This window comes from Pipra filicauda, unplaced genomic scaffold (genome assembly GCF_003945595.2).
Source record: "Pipra filicauda isolate LSUMZ 115617 unplaced genomic scaffold, ASM394559v2 scaffold241_size1546129_pilon, whole genome shotgun sequence".
NCBI lineage: Eukaryota > Metazoa > Chordata > Aves > Passeriformes > Pipridae > Pipra > Pipra filicauda.
The window spans coordinates 14,183-36,287 of record NW_024104356.1 but is presented as its reverse complement, the minus strand read 5'-3'; the positions used below and the strand labels follow the sequence as shown (position 1 = coordinate 36,287).

General features: G+C 41.8%; 1 protein-coding gene across 2 annotated transcripts in view; it reads right to left on the bottom strand.

The window, feature by feature from the left end:
- Positions 1-3,715: 3,715 nt before the first annotated feature.
- SMARCAL1 (SWI/SNF related, matrix associated, actin dependent regulator of chromatin, subfamily a like 1) overlaps positions 3,716-22,105 on the bottom strand; it is a 32,566-nt gene continuing 14,176 nt past the window's right edge. For both annotated transcript variants that reach the window (XM_039381833.1, XM_039381834.1), the window contains 8 exons: positions 17,427-17,567; positions 11,770-11,988; positions 10,917-10,987; positions 8,661-8,763; positions 7,421-7,603; positions 6,827-6,927; positions 5,191-5,287; positions 3,716-4,801 (listed from right to left, as the gene is read on the bottom strand). In XM_039381833.1, the coding sequence (XP_039237767.1) occupies positions 4,595-4,801; positions 5,191-5,287; positions 6,827-6,927; positions 7,421-7,603; positions 8,661-8,763; positions 10,917-10,987; positions 11,770-11,988; positions 17,427-17,567 (1,122 nt within the window). In that variant the 3' untranslated portion in view covers positions 3,716-4,594. The remainder of the gene's footprint in view (positions 4,802-5,190; positions 5,288-6,826; positions 6,928-7,420; positions 7,604-8,660; positions 8,764-10,916; positions 10,988-11,769; positions 11,989-17,426; positions 17,568-22,105) is intronic.

The following is a 22,105-nucleotide window of genomic DNA, read 5'->3' as shown; positions in this document are numbered from 1 at the left end:
GTGACACTGTGGAACCCAATGTGAGAGCCAAGCGGTATATGAGCCATGAGCCCCAGCACTGCCGGAGGGTGTTGGAGCGCGAGGGCTCAGAGTCCTGGGCTTCCACCCAGGGAGGTCCCACCAGGATAGGAGATGGGGCAGTTACATTCACTGACTTCGTTTTTAAAGAGAAAATAGTAAATAGATGTCAGAATTAAAACAGGAACAGAAAACCTGACTGGAACTGCAGAAAGATGATGATGATGATTTATCAGTGAGGACAAATTCTCATCTTGGAACATACCAGCCCTTAACCAAAAGGTTTCAAGATAACCTGACCTGATGGAACCAAGGCAACTTCCTAATTTCCTCAGGGTTATCTACTGTTGAGACAACCAGCCCTGAAAGCCTTTGTGTGTCGATGCAGAGGTGGCTCTCAGCACCCAGACAGTACCCCCAGGTGTTTGGGGAACTGGAGGCATCTCCACCACCAGCACCAAAATGTGGTGTCAGCAAAACGTACCAATGCCAGTGAGCTGCAATGCTCATATGAGGATTAGCAACCCATTAACCTCCATTAAGAAATGTAATTAGTTAGCCCAAGAGCTTTTTAATGTAAGATCCAGCTATAGCTCACCCCCTCCTGCCAGGAAAGAGCCAGAGCTTCCCAGTCCACCTGGAGAAACCATCTCCAGGTGCTTTTTGCAGGTGCTTTTCCTCCCTTCCTGACAGCTCCATACCCACCCTGGCTGCCTTGATCCATGACAGCCCTCCTCTTCACTTGCAGTCTATTTAGTTAGTAAGGAATTAATGAATCAAGTGTACCCTGCCACTGTGTTAGTCTTTCCCTGGCTGGGGACTGTACTTTCAGAGATGCTCACAGACAGATGCTGCATCCCCTCTTGGCTCTTGCTTTGAGGGTTTGCACACTCATAGTTTTAATTTTCATGCCGGGCTCCCCATTCCCTGATCATCCCTGTAAGCTCTTCTCCTGGGAGCTGGTAGGCCAGAGCCATGTTCCAGATGAGGGCTCAGCAGGGCTTTAGGCAACGGTATTTATATCTCCCTGTGCTGAGTCAAAATCTCATTTGATATATCCTAGGAATATATTTGCCCTTTTCAGATCCTCATCATAATGATGACTCACAGGATACAGCTTTGATACCGACGTATTAGAAGATTAAAAAAAAAGGGAGGGGGGAAGAAAGTAAAAAGTTCCTTTGGCTGCTTAGGGATTATATGGTTAAAAAAATATAAAGTGTCAGCCAACACATCCAGGACAGAGAATCTACTGCTATTCTCCGGTCTGTATCTACAGAGTTAAAAGTTTTCTGTGAGAGTATAGTGCATGGTCATACCCTTCATCTACCAGTGTTACAGACAGCTGTAGCAACAACTAAACCCAGCCCCCTCGGATGACAGCCATTCCCAGCACTGCCAGAGTAAACACAGTTTCCAAGTGACTGAGAAGATAATGGATGCAGACAGGCCAGCTTGGCTTTACTTTGATAGTCCACTGCCTTGAACTCTTCAGCACATGAAGATGGCCAGCCTGGAGATTTAGTTTGAACTGCTCCAGCTTACTGTTCAGGTATTTTGACCTGTTGTTCCTGGTTTGGCATCCTTCTTGAAAATGCACCTTTCTCCAGTGTGGGTGGGAGCACTGATGCAGATGTACAAGCAGGCGTCCAGCCACAGCAAGATGCTCCAAGGTCCAGTAAGATGGGTCCTTCCCTTTTCTCTGCTGGGCTTTAGATAATGCCAAAAAGCTGTGTCATCTTCAATGGGCAGGTGCAAGAGTCCCCAAGAGTGCTGCATGTTCCCAAGTCTGCCTGTGGGTCTGTCAGCCTGCACATTACCTTGTACACGGTCTCTTCAGCAAGCCTTGGAGATCCTGTCTGAGCCTGCTGGCAGCTGCCCAGCCACCTCCTCACCATATTAATGATGGACTAATGGTGCAGTTGGGATAAGGCTTGCACAGTCTCTCCAATTCCTTGAAGTAATCACTAAAAGCACTTTCCTGCAAGATTCTTCTCCCCTTTTTCATCTAGTAAGGATAAAGCGAATCTCAAGTGTACTTCAAAAAAACCTCTGTATCTCTGCAGCAAACCAGCTGAGATTTTATGGGTCCTAGCAAAGGAAGAGTACACCTAGCATTCCTCTAACAGGCTGGGATTTATCAACATATGGACAAGATAAATAGAGTTCATGAGAAGCAGAATTCTCCAAGGGTACTTAGAGCATATTTCAGAAAAATACTGTTTTGAAATAGTTGTAGCTTTACAAAGAGGAAAAGAACTACTCCTATAGGAGAAAACAATATGGGTATACAAATAATGTATTCCATATTTTTTTTCAGTCAGCAGACAGCAGCATTTCTCACCCCTTACTCACAACAACCCACTTTGCAAGTAGAAAGATCACTTGTCTTACAGACAGATTGAATACTCTGTGTTCAAGATGACAGGCATTTAAAAATGGCAGAAAGTATCTTTATTTCCTGGCCAGCTGTTGAAGCAAGAGCAATGATGTTTAGCTCTCAGCCTCAAACCCAAAGATAAAGCATTTCCTCCAGTAGCCCAGTCACACAACCCTCACTGCTGCTCTCACACCCCAAAGCACCTTCTGCAGTCATGAATGAAAAGCAGTTCTCCACCCAGCACAACTGCATACGCAGCCTGTGGGGCATTTCCATGACGACAATTGCTGCAAATGGAATAATCAAACCCTTCAATGCAGGAAAAAATATCTACTATTACCAGGTTGATCTTGCAGCACAAACATTCTTCTCCTCTGCCGTGGAGGAGAGATCTTTTTGTCAGTGTCTGGTATCTGCACAGAGCCAAGCATGCCACCTGCACAGCATATTAGCTCCCGGCCTTCAGGAGCTAAGTGTAAGCCTTCAGTTTGCTTTTCCCCCATACTTCTCTAGAGATTATGGCTGTAAAACATAGATAACTGATACATTTGTGAAATTATATCTTCTCCTGTACTCCCTGGTCACATTGGCTTAACACTAGCCCATTTCCAAGTATCTTCTAGGACTAAGAGCAGAAGCATGAAAGACATTAATCTGGGGATCATGCTACACCACCCTGGCAATAATACACAAAACCAAAATAAAAACTATGCAGAGATGCCTAAGAATACTAGTTGTGATAAACAAAGCCACTTGCTTTTACATCAAGCCCACATCAAAAGTGGCCTCTAGAGTTTTTGCAGAGGCATCACCTCTGTGAAGTGGAATCAGGCCATGCCCAAGGGACAGCAACTGTGTCACAAGCTCCTGAAAGGAACCAAAGACCAGGTTTGCTCAGGTGCCATTGAGGCTGGGAGGTCAGGCATCCCAGTTCACAGGACTGAGAGCATGGTAGAGACTATCACAGATCAAAAAAAGGCATTTTAATCACTGCATCAAACAACAGTGCTGCTTTTGGCATTCTTAGTGTAACCTGCACAGAGCTGTAATGGGAGCAAATAACAGGTCCCAGGATACCAGCCTAAACATCTTATGGAAGTAACTCTTGATTCACCTATAAGCAAAGTATCATGAGAGTTTCCCATTTGAAAGTTGATGTGTTTTAGAAAGCAGAAAAAGGACATATCTTTCAGACACTGTAAGTACTTTTAAGAAAATGTTAATATTTCCACTGCATCACATACTTCTCAAGCTTAAGGTCCAAATGGGAGATGAAATGCTAAAACAGAAAAAGTATCAAAAGCTTGGGAACCACAATTTAAGAAAAACTTTTTATTTAAACAGTTTAGTCCAGAATCAGTGTCTTACAAAACAAGAGCAAAACTCTGCACATGTCCCCCTCTCCTCACTCACCTGTAGAAATTAGTCTTGAGTCTTGAAGAAAACACACACACCCTCCCTGAGAAGCCAGACTTAATCCCTGGCAGTTAGCACAAGCTTTATTCTCTACTGACACAAGAAACACACGCCATGGAGCAGCTCTTAAGATTCAGCAGATGAGGTCAGAGAATGAGAGTGCTCAGGCAGATGTGCCTATCAGGCAATGCACACTTCCTGGCATACAGTTATACTGCTTAGTTTCAAGGTACCAACTGCTCTTTTCCCTTGTCTTCCCCACATCCACAAAACATCAAAATCTGTCTGGATCTTTTTTCCTCATGGCCAAATGGAATATCAGAAAGCCAGTTTGTGAGCGACCCAAGTAGGAACTAAGTTTGCTGGTGAACCAACTCATATAAACATAGGCTAGAACTCTTGGAGATGGAAGACTGATTGTTAAAAGCACTCTACAGCTGCTGAGGAGTTGGTTTTCACGACAGTTCTGCCTTGTGGACAGACAACTGTTACCTGCTTTTTAAACCAAACAACTGTGGAAGCCAACATGCTGAAACACAGCAGCATGCTACTTGCCCATGGCCATTCAGTCATCAGCAAACCCGAACTGCAAAACCTGCAGGCTGCCAGGTGTGCACTGCACATCTGTCAGACTGCCTTCTCATTGTTTGAGATGAAACATGCTAGAGATACAGAAAACTTAAGTCTTTTATTTTTGAAAACTGAAAAATAAAACTTGATTGGTTTTTTCTTTTTTAATTAAAAAAGATCTCTTAGTTGCCATCTCTTTTGCTGTCACCATTACACTTTAAAAAACTCCTCAATACGCCGCTTTTTTTTGGGACTCACTGAACATGTTTTTGCTTCTTTATCTTGCAAGACACTGTCAGAGTCAAACTCACAGCCAGCATCAGCTGCCTCCAAAAGCAAAGCATCATCAGCATCATCTCTGCTCTCAGAGAAGGTCCTCTGGAAAAGGTCATAGATGGTCTGCTGCTTTGGATCAGGCTGAGAAAACAGAACAGACAGAGTCTGCATGGACATTGTCATATAAAACCTAGTGAGCAACAATCACAGGATGCTCCCCCCAAGACAGTGCATTTTTGTGTACAGATCGTACTGTGTATGATACACACACACATAGATCTCATACATATATATACACTCAAAGACATACAAATAATATGGAGGCTAACACATCTCCTTGCAAGCAGCAGGTTTGGAACATCTCTGTGGAGGGTCTAAGTCAAGACATGGATCTTGGGAGGTGCTGGAGAATCTGGTCCATAGCATTAAAGGCAGAACAGGTGTAAGGTCAGCCTGCCAATCTAGATTACACAAGCCAAAACCTGTTCAGCCTCTCCCAGGGACCACCAATATTCTTTCAGGTCAATTACCTTAGGACAGTAATTAGTGGACTCAGCTGTTTCAGAGAAATTGGTTTCTGAAAGACCAGCTTCGCCCAGCACTTTGATCTTCTCTTGAATCATTGGCCTAGGAGAGATAAATGGATTATTACTGAAAGGAAAAAAGCATCATCAAGGACACTGTCCTTTACTATGTGTAGATGAAAAAACGATATAACCAGGTATAAAGATGTTTTTTCTACCAATGCCTGTTGGTTCCTTAACCTGTCCTGCTCCTGTTTATGATGACTGTATGCTGTCTTGGGGTATCAGTCAATCCAGTTTAAACAAGTATCAATCAATTATCTAAGTAACAAGAAGAGGATTTAGGGCTATAAATATTTGGAGAACACACATATCCAACAGGGAAAGTAGTTGACTAAGGCAACACCAATGGTATGAAGCCAGAACAAGAAGATGCAGCTAAAGGGACTCTCAATAGCCTGTGTGTTCAGTCTCCAAGGCAAGCAGTGGTAATCCCCAACAACAGACACATCAGCATTTCAAGGATAATTCCCAGTGTACAGCAGGAGGAAGAATCCATCACTGGCCCAAGAGGCAGAGAGGTCCCAGCTGCGCCTGCAGACCAGACACTTTGAAAGGCACAAAGGCCATGGCACAATTAATGCATTAACCAAATAGCCTTGTCGTCTTGATCTTTTTCTCATCTTTAAAAAGAATACCACTGTCCTTTCAAGAGCCATATTTCCTTCCCATTAAGCACTAATGACTGCACAGACAGCATTTCACAAATAAAGGCAAAATTACTGTCATTAACTTTCCATGAAATTTAGGCAATGCATCAGTTTCCAGATCCCTGCATTGTAGGGTTATAATTATTTGCCATCATGATATTCTGGGAACTGCACAAGTTCACTGAGTTCATTCGTTCCTTTAAACAAGGTAATAAAGATGTAATTTTGGACTTTAAATGAACCAGCTGGTGGATAATTTCTTTTCATCGTTTGCAGGTCAGTTCCCTTGCAGCACTGAAGACTCCTCAGATCGTCCCCACCCCCAGATGTCAGCTTCCCCAGCCCTAAGGACTTGTGTCCACTGATGACCCTCACAGCAGCCAAAGAGACTCATACCACAACTATCCAGAGGTGGGTCAGTGGCACTTTTTTAATCCATCTGAAGGACTCACTGAAGAGCAAGAGGACAGCAACAGTACAGTCCTCCTTCACAGCTCCCTGTCCAAGCACTCAGAAGCCAGGTTGCTCCTCAGACCGAATTTACAATACACTGAACCATCTCCACTGTCTGCTGACTTTGCTTGAAAATACTCAGCATTTTACAGTACCCTAGCATAGGAATGTTATCTAAGACAACTCCTTCTCCTTATACAGAGGCTGTAATGGTTTTAGATGCATCACCTCCTCCAGAATTTCTCTTAAGGGCCTTTTCTTTGTCAGGTAACTACTTTTATTCCTTCTGCTTGTCAGCACTTAGTCATGTCCACTGCAACCAGGCCATGTCTCCAGCTCACAGCAGACCCGACTGGCACTTTTTGCTCCTCCCCTCACAGGCTGTGGAAATCACTAACATTAAGCACCTCAGATCACATATGTGACAAACAGCGGAGAGCAGGTGGCAGGAGAACCAAAGCGTCTTTCTCTCTTCTTACCATAAGTAGTCATCTGCTGTGCCTCTAGCCACCAGGTAGTGAACATTAACAGAGCTGGTCTGTCCAATTCGATGTGCCCGATCTTCTGCTTGGATCAAAATCTTAATGTAAAAACATGACAAATACAAAGTGAGAACTGCAGCATCTAAGAAATAGTGTAAGCACCAGGGGAGGGAAGATCTCATTTCCTGTGCTTAGCAACTGTTTCTTATCTGGATCCTGTTAACACCTGTATCCTCAAACACAGACTAAGCCAAGAAGTAATCTGGTACACCAGGTCCCAGCATCTTTCAAAAGTAGAGGGTCAGCATTGATGATGGACCCTTTCAGATCTTGGTTTGGCGAGCTGTTAAGAGCTCTGTCAAATTAAGAAACAGGAGCATGTTTCCTTTTCATGCTATCTTCTCCAAGCCAGCAAGCTGTGTAACCAGATTCACTGGTTCAAGCCCAGGCACCTGAGGTTGCAGAGATAGGAGACATCAGAGAAAGCAAGAGAAAAACCCTAGAGAAAGTCCCCTGCCCATTATATCTCCTAACAGCAACATTTCTGCTCTCCAGGGAGCATCCAACCCCTGTCCCCTCCAGGACGCTTACCCCTGGGTTCCAGAAGAGCTCTGCAAACACCACCAGGTCGGCAGCAGACAACGTAAGGCCCATGTTTGCAGCAGTGAGGGAAAGGACAGCCACAACCTGCTTCTCTGAGAACTGGAACTTTTGGCACAGAGACTGCCGCTCGACTGAAGGTGTGGAGCCGTCGATGCGAATGTACTCAACATGCTGTGAAAAGGCACAAGGTACTGTTTAGAGATCTTCTGTCCCCTTTCCCGTATACTCCTTCCATGTCTTAGTGGATACCATTTACCTTCCCCATGGCAGAGTCAGAAAAGTAAAAAGGCAACAGTTATATTTTTAAGACCTTTCCTAATCTTTCAGGCAGAAGCACTGTAGCTCAGTATACAACATACCTCCCCGCTGTCCAGTGTGTGACTTGCTCCCATGCCCATTCTTCTCCCAGAGTCCAGCAAAATAGGAAGGACAGCAACAAGCTCAAGTACAGTGGAAAGGCAACTAGCCTAATACAAAGCTAACCACTGTCTCTGTGCTGAAGTTACAGCTGGTACAACCTCCCCAGCCTCCCTAAGTATTCCCCCATTTGCAGTGGGAGGAGATGTGAAGACATCTCAGTTGCTCTGTGGCAGGCTCAGGACAGGCATGGCAAACCTGTGTGATGCAGGGCCATAACTCTTCAGTGTCCAGTGCTGTCATAGAGCAAAGTCACCACTGCCAACTGTGGTTTACAGGTTGGAATATTATCTTAAACCATTCTTCGCACTGCCCCAGAAGGACCCGCAACTCTTTAGGAGCATCCATGGAAGTCTCAAATGAAAAATTAGCCAAACAACCTTGGAGTCAAGAAAGATGATTTGCAGGTCTGCTGAGTCTCCCTACAGTGTTCCAGTTCAAAAACATAAAAGCACCACAGAGGTAAAGGCAGGCAGCCATAGTGGGCTTGGGTTGTCGCATTCTGCCTCTGAGGAAAGCCTGGAGGACAAAGCAGAGACTGCCACACAGGGTAATAGTCCTCCAGGAATTCACAAGGTCTGGGGAAGATGATGGAGATTAAAGAACATTAATACAAAGTGCATTCTGTGAGGCATTCACCCTGACAGCTCAGCTCCCTTGGTGAAGGGCACATTCAGAAGCACAGCAAGTAGAAATTATCTCTGCCACTAACTTTCATAAACTATCTGACCGGCCATAACTCCAGGGAGCTCTTAAACAGCTCTGAGGCTGGAACAGTGACAAAGTTAAGGCAACTCAGTCAGTCACTTACTTTCTTCTCCAGCTCTGCAACAACTGCATCCAGCATTATCTTGTGATGAGCAAACACCAGGAATTTATTATTCCCACTTTCCAGTAACTCCAGGATGTATTCTCTACATGGAAGAGGAAAAGTATGAAAACCCTATAAAATTATGTGCTGAGACAATACAGACATGGCTCTTTGAAGACTCTGCTCATCTACACACAGGCACTAGGAAACTGGCTAGCATAAAGAAAGCTGCAGTAAAGTGCAAGTAGCAAGTCAAATCTCCTATAGATTAAAAATTACATTGAAGGAAAATTCACTCATTTTTTGATCACCACACCTGAACAGCTGCCTACATTTATACTTGGGGACTAATGAAAATTAGTTTATTATATCCTACTTGAAACATGACATCCCAGACCAATCAACTGAAGGTCATCTACACTTAATGACAATCTCACCCATCCGTATTTCTAACTTTTAAACAATCACAATACAGTAAAATATGCTGTATGCAATTATACTTTCTGCATTTAGTTAGGATTGTTTTTATTTTAGAAGATCTCTAAACACATAGATCAGAATATCCTAAAAGTACCCTTCTCGCAAGGGTTCACACTGACAATTTACTCCAGTTTAACAATCTAAATACATCAGCTATTTCTAGGAGTTATCCATATGCATGCAGGCTAATGGCCAATGAAAGGCAACAAGTCTCCTTTTAAATGCAGTTAAGAGGTGTTAATTAAATGAAAACATCTGGCTTTTCCCATGGACTAATAGCAAAGCTACAGAACCCATGTAGTAACCTGTGTTACAGTCAGGTCAGCTGGAGCCTATACAGATGACACAAATGTCATCTTTTCTTTGGAATAGCAAAATTGTTACAAAGATCAGGAATACCAAGTTCTTTGCTAAATACAACATAACTTAGGTCAGCAGTAACTGTCAGAAAACACCAGGCAGGATTTCCAGTGCTGTATTAAGATTTATCAGTTCTTTGCAGACAACCCCCAGGGTTCATGATGTTCAGATCCCAGTTAATGAGAGTATCATTTAACAAAGAAATCTGGGAGGGAAGTGGGACTGCGGATTTTAAAACAAACATCAAAGCAAACATTCAGTGTAGTAAGCAGGTGCCAACCAACACATCACAATTATTTTAATACCTCATTCCCATACTCCATTTAACAAATGGCAAGTCACTTCAATGGAAGCAATGGAAGACCTGTCAACAAGGGTAAAATATGGGAAGTGCTGATGATCATAGGACAGTACCATTTCCTAGATGGTACTGTACCTTAGCAGCTTATAGTAAGTGATATTTTAAATGCTCCTAAACCCTAGAAAAAAAATGGACAAGTTCCCACCAGAGAGTCAAGTAAACAACACTTCATGGTTTTATATTCAGTTCATATTTGCAACTGAAATAAAAACAAGAAAGTCTTCCAACTGCTCACTAACATAAAAGGAAGAAACTCTTCTACAGAAATGAGCACTGGGACACTGAAGTGCAGTTCTGTGCCAAACAGGCAAATTTTGCAACAAGGTCTGAGACTGTGAAATCACACAGTGCACATCAGCTGGTCCTTACATTTAGAGAGCTGTGGAAAGTAAACTGTTTTCATGTTATTATCATACTGCTTATTAGAAAGTTACGCTAAATGACCTAAAGCAACTCCTTTGCAGCCCCAGCAGAAAGGCTAAGGATGAATGGGCATAGAAAGTCACAGAAGGAAATTACTTCTAGGGAAGAGAGTTAGAAGCACACCTATGGTACAAAACTCGCTACTGAGGTCCCATGTGAGCCCTGTGGAACAGCCAAGAATTTCCGTAGGGGCTGTGAGATTCCTCGAGCACATTCCAACTAAAGTTCAGTCTATCTCAGAAGCTTTTTGATTCAGGGTTCCTGCTGCAGCAGGACTGCAGCATTTGTCTCCTCAAATTCTGTTGGTACTTGTAAGTTTCATTGCTCCCTCCCTCCTTAAACTGTAATAGGGTCCGGATCAGGGAACTTGGTCCAAGTCCCAAACACCAAGTAATTTTAGATGGTTCAAATGACAGTTTAGATCCATATCTGGAATGAAATCAGAAGACTTATTCAGCCTAGGAACTCTGAGAGGAGAAAACGTTTAGTGCACTGTAATTAACATCAATTTTTTCTAGGCTGACTTTAGGCTATGCTTCATGTCCCTGCACTATCTCTAAGGCACTGTTTCCTGTTCTCAGCAGACAAACACATTTCACAAGGCAGGAATGGAGCAGTGACACACATCTTACATGACTGAGCGGATTTTAGCTTCTGCCGTTCTGCTGAAGAAGACGAGAAGAGCTTCCTTCTCCTGTTGTTTCTGTAAAGAGAAAGACAAACGAATTTGAGTCTCAAAAATGCCTTTTCTCCTTCTTGCTCACAGATCTGGGATATCTGCTGCTGCCAATAAACACTTTGCTAGGAAAAAAACAACATAAAATGCACAACAATAGAAGTCTGGAGGGGGAAGTCTCCTACTCACCTCTGGGTATGGCAGATACTCACACATTCCTGACACCTCCCTTTCTACCTCCTACTCAACTCCTACAAGTTGGATGACAAGTATATCACAAATGCAGCTTTAGTTGAGAAGCAGCAAGGAAAATCTCCCAAGTTCTTACAGAACTGTATTAGCAACCTAGGAGCCTAGAACATGCATTTACCATCCATACATGGAAAACAAACAAGAGAAGTAAAAACACACTCTTCACATTTTTGGCTACTGCTCTGTTCACAACACAGCTTAAACAAGGCTGTGTTTTGATAGGCTGAATGAGATTACAGGGCTAGACAGAAGAGTAAGTACAGAGGCAAGAGGTCTGAAAGACAATTAGAAATTATTAACACAAGAGAAAAAAAAGAGAGGAAATGGTATTTCACACAAAGGGACAAAGCAGACCACTTACATCAAAAGCAAAACAAGATGAGCCGTTTTGATTGTGCTGTACATTCACTTGAAACTGTGCCTTCACATAAGGTGTGGCTCCGACCTTCTTTGGAACTCAGGTACTGTTTTTAGCTGAATTTTAGCTGGTTTTACTGTTTTTGAATAAAGGTACCTGAAATAGCAATGGCTCATCACAAAAATAGTTTCTGACTTACACTTTTATATCCTTTGGCCATCCTCTTTGCTTCAGCTTCCAAGACAGCTTTGGTCTTTGCATTAATGCCTTCAGGAGCCACCACAACCATTTTGCGTTGCTTTGCTGGAAGCTGGGAAAGTACATCTGATTTCAGACGTCGGATCATGATGGACTCTTCCAGCAAAATTTTCAGTTCAGTTAAGTTGGATGATCCAGAGTAGTCCCAACCCCACGGCATCTGGGAAAGATCAAAGCAGTTATCAACGTCAAACTTACAAGAAACTGGTCTGCAGGCAATCCAAAAGCAGAATAAATGTCCCAAGAAACTGGACAAGGTAAGAACTTAAGGGTCAGGAGGAAGAGACATTTGATAAAAATGGCAGTAAGATAGAAACATACAAACTAATCCACCCAAGGTGAAAAGGTTACTTACAAATTCCCCTATCTACAAGTGCTCAGGGAGGTGTAAGGAAGAGGACTATGCAGAAAGGTGGCAGGGATCCCTACTGCAGCACTATGCCCCAGTATTCATCCTCACACAGAAAGGTGCTGCTCTCCACTTGCAGGTTTGAGCAGGCCAAGAGAACTCAATGCAGTTCTGTGCATGCACATTTACCTCAGCTTTAAGCAGAGAGACACAGAAAAATCTTCTCTAACAGCATGAGGACAAACATCCTTAACCAAGATGCCTTCACAGAGTTGTTACACTTGTCTGTGCCAGGTCAAAATTGCCTGTATTCCACTATGACCTGACTCTTGATCCACTTCCTGACATACTCTGTTTCTGCTATTACATGTTTGGTTCAAACTCAAGCAAATCATAAATAAACTGTGGCCCAAAATACATCACTCTAAACACTGTCTCTTCAAAGTATCATCATTTCAAAGCTCCTCTGAACAAGCCCTTCATTTACTCCTTGAAACACTCCCCTCTAAACCCTATCCTCTAAGATCCTGTCTGCAGGCAATACACATCTGTTCAATTAATCTCAGCTCATCACTTCTCCTACTTGTAATTCCACAGCCTATCATTTGTTCTCTGAGAAAGAACAACTAAGCTGACCCACAGTGGCATCAAAATTGGTACATTCCCCAAAAGAAGCATCTGTAAACAACTTTCTTTTGGAGAAGAGGTTTTAATGCTGAAGCAAAGGCAAAAGAAAAACCTTTCTTCTGAAATTTCACAAATAAGGGCAGGAAATACAGCTACAGTAATACTAAAAACCAAGGTGGGGAGGGAGGTGAAATCTTCCTCACAGCTCTAATTCCAAGTCATATTGGCAGCGTCCAAAAATACAACCTCTGGTCTTGGAATAACAATCCAAAGTAAACCACTGCATATGGATGCAAATTTGTTCCTGAGATGCATACAATGGAGGTGTGGGGAGCCTCAGCACCAACCCCTTTGATCTACTGCTCTACTCTTATTGTGTCACATTATTTGCTAAAATAGATTTAACCTTAAAGATCTATATCTCTTTTATTTGTCTTCCCCAAGAGAAACCTGCTGCAACACAGAAATGGAAGTAAAATAGAAAAAAGCTCTAAAGTATTCACTGCACCCTCCATCCTCTCACAGAATGCATGAGACAAAAAACAAATCATACTAACCATGGGGTTAGTCACATTTCTGACTGTATTAGAGGTGGTGCTTTGATGAAACAGAGATGAGAACATGCTGTGGGACAGGAAGAGGAGCAATTGAACAGCTTATAGGCAAGTAAGACCTCTGATATCTGGAAGTGAACATTCCTACTTCAGGTTGAGATAAAACAGGACAATCTGCAGTTCTATTGCCATGTTGTACTGATGTGAACCATTAACTGACTTCAGATTCTGGAACTTATGGCCACCATTAAAACTCATTTGACTTAATCTATTCCTACATAATTATGGTACCATCTGATTAGCTACAGTTGGTTCATTTAAGCAAGAAACAATTCAAACCCCAGACACAAAGCCATTTTAAATCTTGTAGAATTAAAACTTTGGCTCTGACAACAGCACACTGGTGTACAGCTAGAGGTAATAAGCCCACCTGGATCTCAGCCAACCCCTCAAAAAGCCAACATGGGTATCACTGCTCTGCTTCCCTGAAACTAGAAATGCAAGATACATCCCTCAGGTCTGTGAAGAGCCAGCTCAAGTCTAGCTGGGCTTATTAGCTTTAGGCACTCTGCAGGAAAGCTGACATTGCTAAGCCACAGTCTTTGTGCTCCCTTTCTGCATTACTTCAGGCTCCATGGGCCCAGCAGAGCAGCTGTACAGAACGAAGGAGGAACCACTGGGCTGTGCCCAGCCCTCTAAGCCCACTGCCCACACTGCTCAGTGCACTGGTAGCTACACTGTAGAGATAACTCAGATTAGGCTACTCAGCAAGACCTACTGCGGGGTCTGGACTCTCCTCAGGCTGCCTCATTCTACTTATGGAGCCCATGTTTGTCCACTTTCCACTTCCATAACAAGCAAGTAATACATATGCTTTGTGTCCATGTAGCCCAATTCATTTCAGAAGAGCAACATCATCATCAGAGAAAGAACAAGGCACACAGAGAGCCAATATACCATCTACTGAGATATTAAAAAGCTCATACAGGCAGAGTGCCTACAGTACATTCAGATTATATATTTCTTTCATTGTGCTGGAACAAGTTGCAAACAAGGAAACATGCTAGCTCTGTGCTGCACCCAGTGATAAAAAGATAATTATTTTTGGAATTATTAGAATTAAGTTTAGTATACCCTATTGTGGAAAAGAAAAGAGAAAAAAAGAGGGACATTTATTTTGCCAAAATACACATCTGGCTTTGATCCATAACATTCCAGAACACATGCTTCCAACTGTGATTTTCTTACCAAACTGTTACAGCATCTTACATCAGTCAGTAAACTTATTACAGTGTTAGCAGAAGCTGCCAAACTCTTACAAATTCAGAGCATGTGCTCAGATAGAAATTATTTAATATTTGCCAACATCACCCAGTTCGAAAAATGAATTCACAGCATGTATCTTGGGAAACAGACTTGAGATAGTTTGTAAATAACAGGTAACATTTCACTTGTATTTTTAAGAATACAGATGCTGGGAGGTTGAATTACAAAATTATAAACTTTAATATCTTTTCTAATAAAATCTGCCAGATATTTGTAATTTTCTGTCATAAAACCTACTATCTTGAAACAGAAACTAGTCAGGCTTTAGTTTTAGGTTGAATGGTTCGGGTTCGCCAATTTTTCTTTAATCTTATAATGCAATCAGATTTATTATTAATACCACAACATTTTTACATAGCACCTTTCATCCTGACAGATCTTCAAAAGCCTTGCAAAACCTCTCTGGTTCTGTGCAATTCCATCTCCACTCATAAAGCTGCTATTTTCAGGACAGAAAGAAGGACATATTTAAGTAATGACAGCAGAAATACCACAACAGTTCTACAGAGAGGATGTAACTCCTAACACAGTTTCAGGATAGAGCTGCAAAAAGGAACATGAGGAACAGTCTACAGTCATGAAAGAACAACTACAATCATCAAAACACCTTTTAAATTTATTCATTGCTGAGTGGATCTATGGCAATCCAATATTCAGCAGTCCCATTTTTTCCTCTAATACTATCCACATCTCTTCATTTCCACGAGCCCCACTTCTCCAAATAACCAAATTCTTTCAAGGTTCACTCTATCACTGACATATACTGCAGCAAAAAATCCCAGGTGAGCATGGAGAAGACCAGCAACGTTCTACTGTTTAGTAGAGACAGGTCAAACAGAGAAAAAAAATTGTACTAGAAACCCTGATAAGGTTTTGAAGGGAAGCTGATATAGACTGTGACCTCCATGCTGAGTTTCACTGCAGGTTGAAAACTCATTTACACAGAGTACACTGTTACAACCTGGATCATGTAAAACTATTTTATTTCTTATATCCAATATCCTACCTGAGGTCTGTGTGTCTCACAACTGAAGCAACATGCAGAACTTTACCCTTAAAGGGTTTATGAAACTCCAAACCTACTCAGACTCACATGCTGAAAATCAACTTTCCTTTTTACTGCAGAAAACCAACAAGATTGAACTGTATTTCTTCATTTTTCTCTAGGAAGCATTCTGAACACTACTCAGAAAGGAATCTTTCAATAAAGACAATGAAGCTCAGCAGATGATGTGACCCTCTCCTTCCATATGATAACCTGCTATGGATGGAGTCTAGGACTCCAGCTCTGTATCCATGATTCTGCATGCTAATGGCCTTAATCTAATCAACTGCATCAGCACACGAGTACCAATGCCAATTAATTGCTCCTCTGGGTTGCACATTTGAACATACATAGAACAACACTACACTGGCTATGAAATCAAAAGTGGGCATTCAGACCTAAGAAAAAAGGAACTCGAGAATTTTATATAAGACTGCAATAAGAATCTTCTTGAGGGAAACCCTGGTATATGTTGGCTACCCCAAACAGAAAAGAAAACAAACACAAAAGCCCTACAAATAGCTGTAACTATTTTCACGGCATACAGCGATGATGTTCAGTTCTTCAGTAAATATTTCTGAACATGAAATGGTCATTTAGTGTTTCCAACCACTCTGCTGAAAATAGTTTCCCAGTCTTATAGACAATGAGGCACAAGAAGTTAAATGGATTACTCAAGAACAAAGGAGAGTGTGCAAGTTTGTGCTACAGGTGCGTCCTCACACTGCCAAGCCATTCTGTGCCACGTGCAAACTGCTACATGCTTGTCCTGGAGGACCTGGAGGACAAGACAGATTAGAGGGCTCTTGTTCCAAATCAGAAGTCAGGGGAACTTTGGTTTCCCCTTTTGTGTCTATGCAACCAGCACAGAAGATCCCTGAGCCTCCTTGTACAACAAGCAGCAGCAAAAGCTGTTCTTTTAGCAGTGTGTGTTCCAATATACACAGCAGCCCTAGGGATGGCAAATCCAAGCACAGCTGAGTTGCCCATACATTGGCAGCAAGGCAGACACCTGCCATCATGGCTCCAAATGCTGGCTTCCTGCAAAACCAAGATCTTGCAGTGGTTGGACTCAATGACTCTATGGAAACTACTGCTGAGCAACTGGTAGACGAGTTATTTTCAAGATATGCTGGGGATCACATCCATTTCCTGAATTAGAAGAGTGGAATACAAAGATGGACTGACTATAAGTCCTCATTTTTTACTTACCTGGAAGTATAAAATCCAAAATCCCAAGCAACACAGGCCTTTATCAAAGTGACTAAAGCAGACTAGAAACTGGATTTTTGGTTTTGTGATTTTTAATCAATTAGCCCAAACCTGCAGCTGCTTAAAGCCCCCATATTACTCTGCCCATTTAAAACACTCTGGGGGGAAGATTTTATCAGAATAGGTTCCTTTCACCAGTTATGGCCATATTTGTTTCTTTTTTCCAAGCTTTTATTTCTATGGCTTCCATGGCAGATTTTGACAAGAAACATTACCACCTCCATGTCTCAGGCCCACCACTGCAGGACCTAGATCTTCTCAGCTTAAGAGCTTTCAAAATGTTACTCTGCAGTGAGACTTTCACACAAGAAAAGATGTAACATCAGACAGAAAGAAGAAGGAAGAAAAGAAAAAGCCCCCACATTTTGAATAAAATACAGTGCTGTTTGCAGAGTCCCAGTCTGCCACTTTCCCCACTGAAGTACCTTCTTGGCATCACAGTAGCGTAGCCCAAAGGAGTGGAATTGTGGGAAAAAAGATGGCTGGACAGCCGCGATCTGCGTGTAGAGCTCCACAGGCCGTGACATGGCAGGGGTTCCTGAAAGCAGGATCACTCTCTTGGCAGCCTGGGAAAGCAAAACAACATCATTATCGTACAGCTTACAATATAAGAAAAACCTAAGTAATCATCCCAGTCCCAAAAAACCCCCAGGCCTCTGTTCAAGTACCCTAAATGGAAGAGTATTTCACCTTCCACAGATACTTTCAGCCATCACTACCTGCAGACACTCAAGGACAGTACTTAAAACTTCTAGGGAGCAGGACAAACCATACAGTTTCTTATTAAACATCCACATGCTGTTAGGGAATGGGGCATCCATCTTTATTACAGTACTTTCAACTGGCATTTACCCCCTAAACACATTAATATCTTAAGCCTGGCTGAACATTTCATTTGGTATCAGATGTCATAGGAACATGACACACCCTCTCAGGTACATCCCCACCTCCAAAATAAATTCTCTCATAATAAAGTTGCCACAACAAGCCATAAGCAGACTGTCTTTCTAACAAAAGCAGAAGAGATACAAAGAGATAGGATTCTTTTTCTTACTTCTTTTTTCATTTTTTTTAAATTCTACTACAAGGAGGAAAAGATGAAGCTGTCTGAAGCAGGACCAGAAGAAGATCTGACAGCCATGGTGAGTCCAGGCACAGTTGGCTGGATGCTAGAACATGACTCAATAAACACAAATCATGCAAGAAGATTGTAAAACATGCTGTAGGGGAGACAGGAAGAGGGTGGGAAACCTGTACATAAACTAGGTGCTCCTCAAAAGTGAAGGAAAAAATTACACTATAGACATGAAAGTCTCCAAGATGCACTTCTACTTTCATACTTTCACTATTACCTAATTCTATTATTAGGTGAGAGCTATGAATTTCTACTGCTATAAATTCACATATAATACTTAAATTACACATGCCTTGCGATTTCCTGTATGGTTTAATGCAGGTTCATTAAAATAACAAAGAAATTCTTGAGTGACATCTGTACCAACAGCTCATTCACATTTAAATGAAAAGGAAAATGAAATTCTTTTATCACTTCCCTGAGATCAACAAGTCACCCAGCTCTATTCAGCTGTTTCATGCACTCGCCAACCAAATCTGGTGGAAAAAGAGTTCACAGATCAGCTACCGGAAATTAATTTCAGAACTCTATCAACTATTTATATATAGGTTGTGATCAGTGTGGGACTTGCCTTCTCCAGTCATCCCTATTAAACAGATCAGAAAGAAATGTGACCACCACCAGGATCAGACAATTCCCATGAACATTAAAAAAAGCAATATGTTTATTGAACTGAGTAAGAGAGGTCAAACCTTTGGACATGTCAGAAGGTAAGAGTTAGTTTGCCCGAGACAGAGGTGCCTATGCTACTCAGTGGAGGAAGGAGTCATAGAGACTAGAGATATCAGATGCCATGAGGAAACAAAGTGATCAGGCAGAAATGAGGTCAGCTTTTAAAATTAAGGTAACACTGGAGAACAACTGAGCAGAACCTAGACAATATCTGATGCCTTGCAGAAGCCTTTGAAGAGCAAACTGACACCACCCTGAGAAATCTGCTAAAACACAAGACAAGCCAGTCCCACAAGTACAACAAGAAACCTCCATATTAAAGTTGTCCCTCCTAGGCCAACAGAAGGCCATCACCAGAAAAAAAGAAAACACAGAGGTCATACAATTGCAGACATCTCATTTAAAATAACTCTGGATCAAGCTAAAGCAAGGAAAGCACACTCAAAACAGACCAGGGACATAATAAATGCAACATAAACCCAACTCTTGAAAGGTTTTATGCCATTCTCAAGGCTCTTCCTCTTTAGAGGGTTTCCCTGGGAGCTACATGAGATGAGGTTGGAAGACTAATTCTCCAGTAGTCAGGGGAATTAGGCTCCTTCCCGAATCCCTAAATAGGTGTCAAAAGAGAAAATTATGAAGTTACAAGTTATTTGAATTCTAAACTTTTCCAGCTGCTGTTTTGCTGTGTGTCACTAATGTCTGAGCAGACAGGGTATCTATCCAACCACTGCAAGCTCATACTAAGGGCTGTGACACATCTTCTGATTAACCATTTTAAACAAATTGAAAAGTAAAAAACCCTGACAATAAAAAAAAAATGAACAGAAACGTCAAAAGACAGTGACTCTACAAGAGCTAGGAAGAACTTGAGAAATTAATTCCAGAAAACTGTGTAACATAGGTGGTCTAACTCATTATTCCAAAGGTCCCTTTCAGTTTTAAAACCCATGACAGATGAAGCTCAAGAAAAAACAGAAGAAAAGAAATCCTAAGAAGGCAAATTTTCAAGTGCTAAAGGCTGACTTAAATTCTGGATGAAAGAAATGGGTTTGATTCCCATTTTTTTTCTAGTGGCAACTCATTTTGAATAGATGCCAATAAAGATTTGCTCCTGCAGAGAAGTCTCTGCTGAACACTGCTTAATTCTTGTTTCCTGTTGAACCTTCTGTGCTGCCAAGAGTGAGAGCTTAGCCTCTTCCTTCTCAGGTCTGTAAGAACACCACCAGAGAAAGTAAGATTGCAGGGACCAGAAAGGACTTTCTCGCAAAATCAGATCTGTTAGCAACTGATATATATTTCCACACAGAAGAACTAACATTAGCTGCTCAGTTGAATTTAGGTATGGAATTCATGGAGCTAGTGGAGACCTGGTCTGCAGTTCTCATTTACTAAGTAAGGTGAGAGAAATATGGCTTTGTAGCATTTCACAATACACCAGCAAGAATTAATTCCACAGGTGTGAGAACATTTACAAAAGTCACTTTTGAAAGTCAAAGAATAATTTGTAAAATGATGGCACGCACTTCAGAGGTCAAAACGCAGCAATCAACCAATTTGAAGGGGAATAGGTGATGAGGGGTTATGCAACAAACAAATAATTGAACGTGCAAAGAGCCTCATTAACATACAATGACTGTCTCTGTGTTAAATGAATTTCACAGCATGAGCTCTGCCATATGCTAACAGGCGACATACTTTTTTAAGTAAGTGTGGCTGGTTCTGGCTGTACAATTACTTGTTGTCCCCAGTTTTTGCTTACTGTGTCATTTTGAACTACTTAGCATAAGAATAGCTTATCCTCTGAAATGAAAAATCTGAGAGGGGCCATAATATAATAATCACCTGATGAAGTAAAAGATTTGATAAAGGGAAAGAGTAGCAGCCGTTTTGAGGAATCTGTTTCTATACCTGGGCAAGGTAGATAGGGCTGTGGATTTCATAAGATGATCCTACAGTAGTTATTCCAAAAAATATAAATACCTTTCCCTATTCTTAAGTGACATCTAGACAGACAATGTGTGTCAAACAGCAGTGATAAGCTATGACTGAAGCAAATTACACTACCTTCTTATTCCAAGAAGGAAGGGAAATTGCAGGGTAAGAGCAGATCTGAAGATGCAGCCCTGAGGGCTTCTTCAGTTTCAAGATGAAGTTCCTTCTCTCAGCAGGTGACAAGGAAAGGCTTATTTATCTAATCCATACACATCTGTAAGACTTAAAGACAACTGCTGTTTATTTCCCACTAGAAAGGGAAATTTGTGTTTTCTCCTCACCTTCTACCTTCGGCATTGACCTGTTTCCCTTCGTTATTTTTAAGTTGCTCTATTGAAACAAGAGCAAAGGGTGTATTTTACTCCCCTAGCAAAACCAAGGACCTTTAACCCAAACATCAGGATGTGAATCATGCTGTTAACTGGAACAGCAGCTCAGTGGGAACAGTCACATTATTAATATTACTCAAATGTTGGAGAACAATGCCCATAGAGAGCACAAAGGGAATAAGAATATTTAATGCTACTGGAATTTTTTATTAGATATTACCTTTTATTTCTCAATTTATAACCCAGTTCTTCACTAGCTATTGTCATGCTTCCAAAAAACTCATCCATTTTCCATTGGGACCTTCCCCAGTTTCCACTGCATTGCAGTACTCCATGCAACTACAGAAGAATAAAGACCATGCAGCACTTTGGCTGGTCAAAAGAGGTAGAATCCTTTTCAATCTGGTCCCTAAGAGATCCCACTACAGATCAATGAAAAACTTCTGTTTTGCCATTTCTTCTCCATCTACATTGTTGAGGCTTTGCTGTTTTAAGATACTGGTAGCATGTATGGTCCCTCTCCTATGTTTATGTCTCTGGGTCAGTCTAATCTTTGAAGGAAAAAACAAAATACTTACAAAAGGTGTAACACCATTGGCACTCTCTGCCTCTGAGGGAGGCAGATGCACGGCAGAGGTGAAGGGAGCAACCAGTATTATCAGTACATCCAGGAGAATTTAGTCACCCAGACATGAGACTACAGAAAAAAGCAGGTGACAACTAGGTCCTAATACCCATTGCCATAGCTTTCAATTAGGGGTAAGGACAATCCAGGCCTAAACAGGACAAACCAGGCCTAACTACTCAATCAAAGCCCCACAGGATGAAACCATTCTCACTTTGATGTCCATGGAAACAAGACAAAAGGGCCACTTTGAGCACAGCAACTTCTAGCCCTCTTGAGTGCTGTGAGAGGTGCTGCAGCTGGGGACAGAGCTCACGAAGCTGCTGGCACAGACCAGCCAGTGTGAAA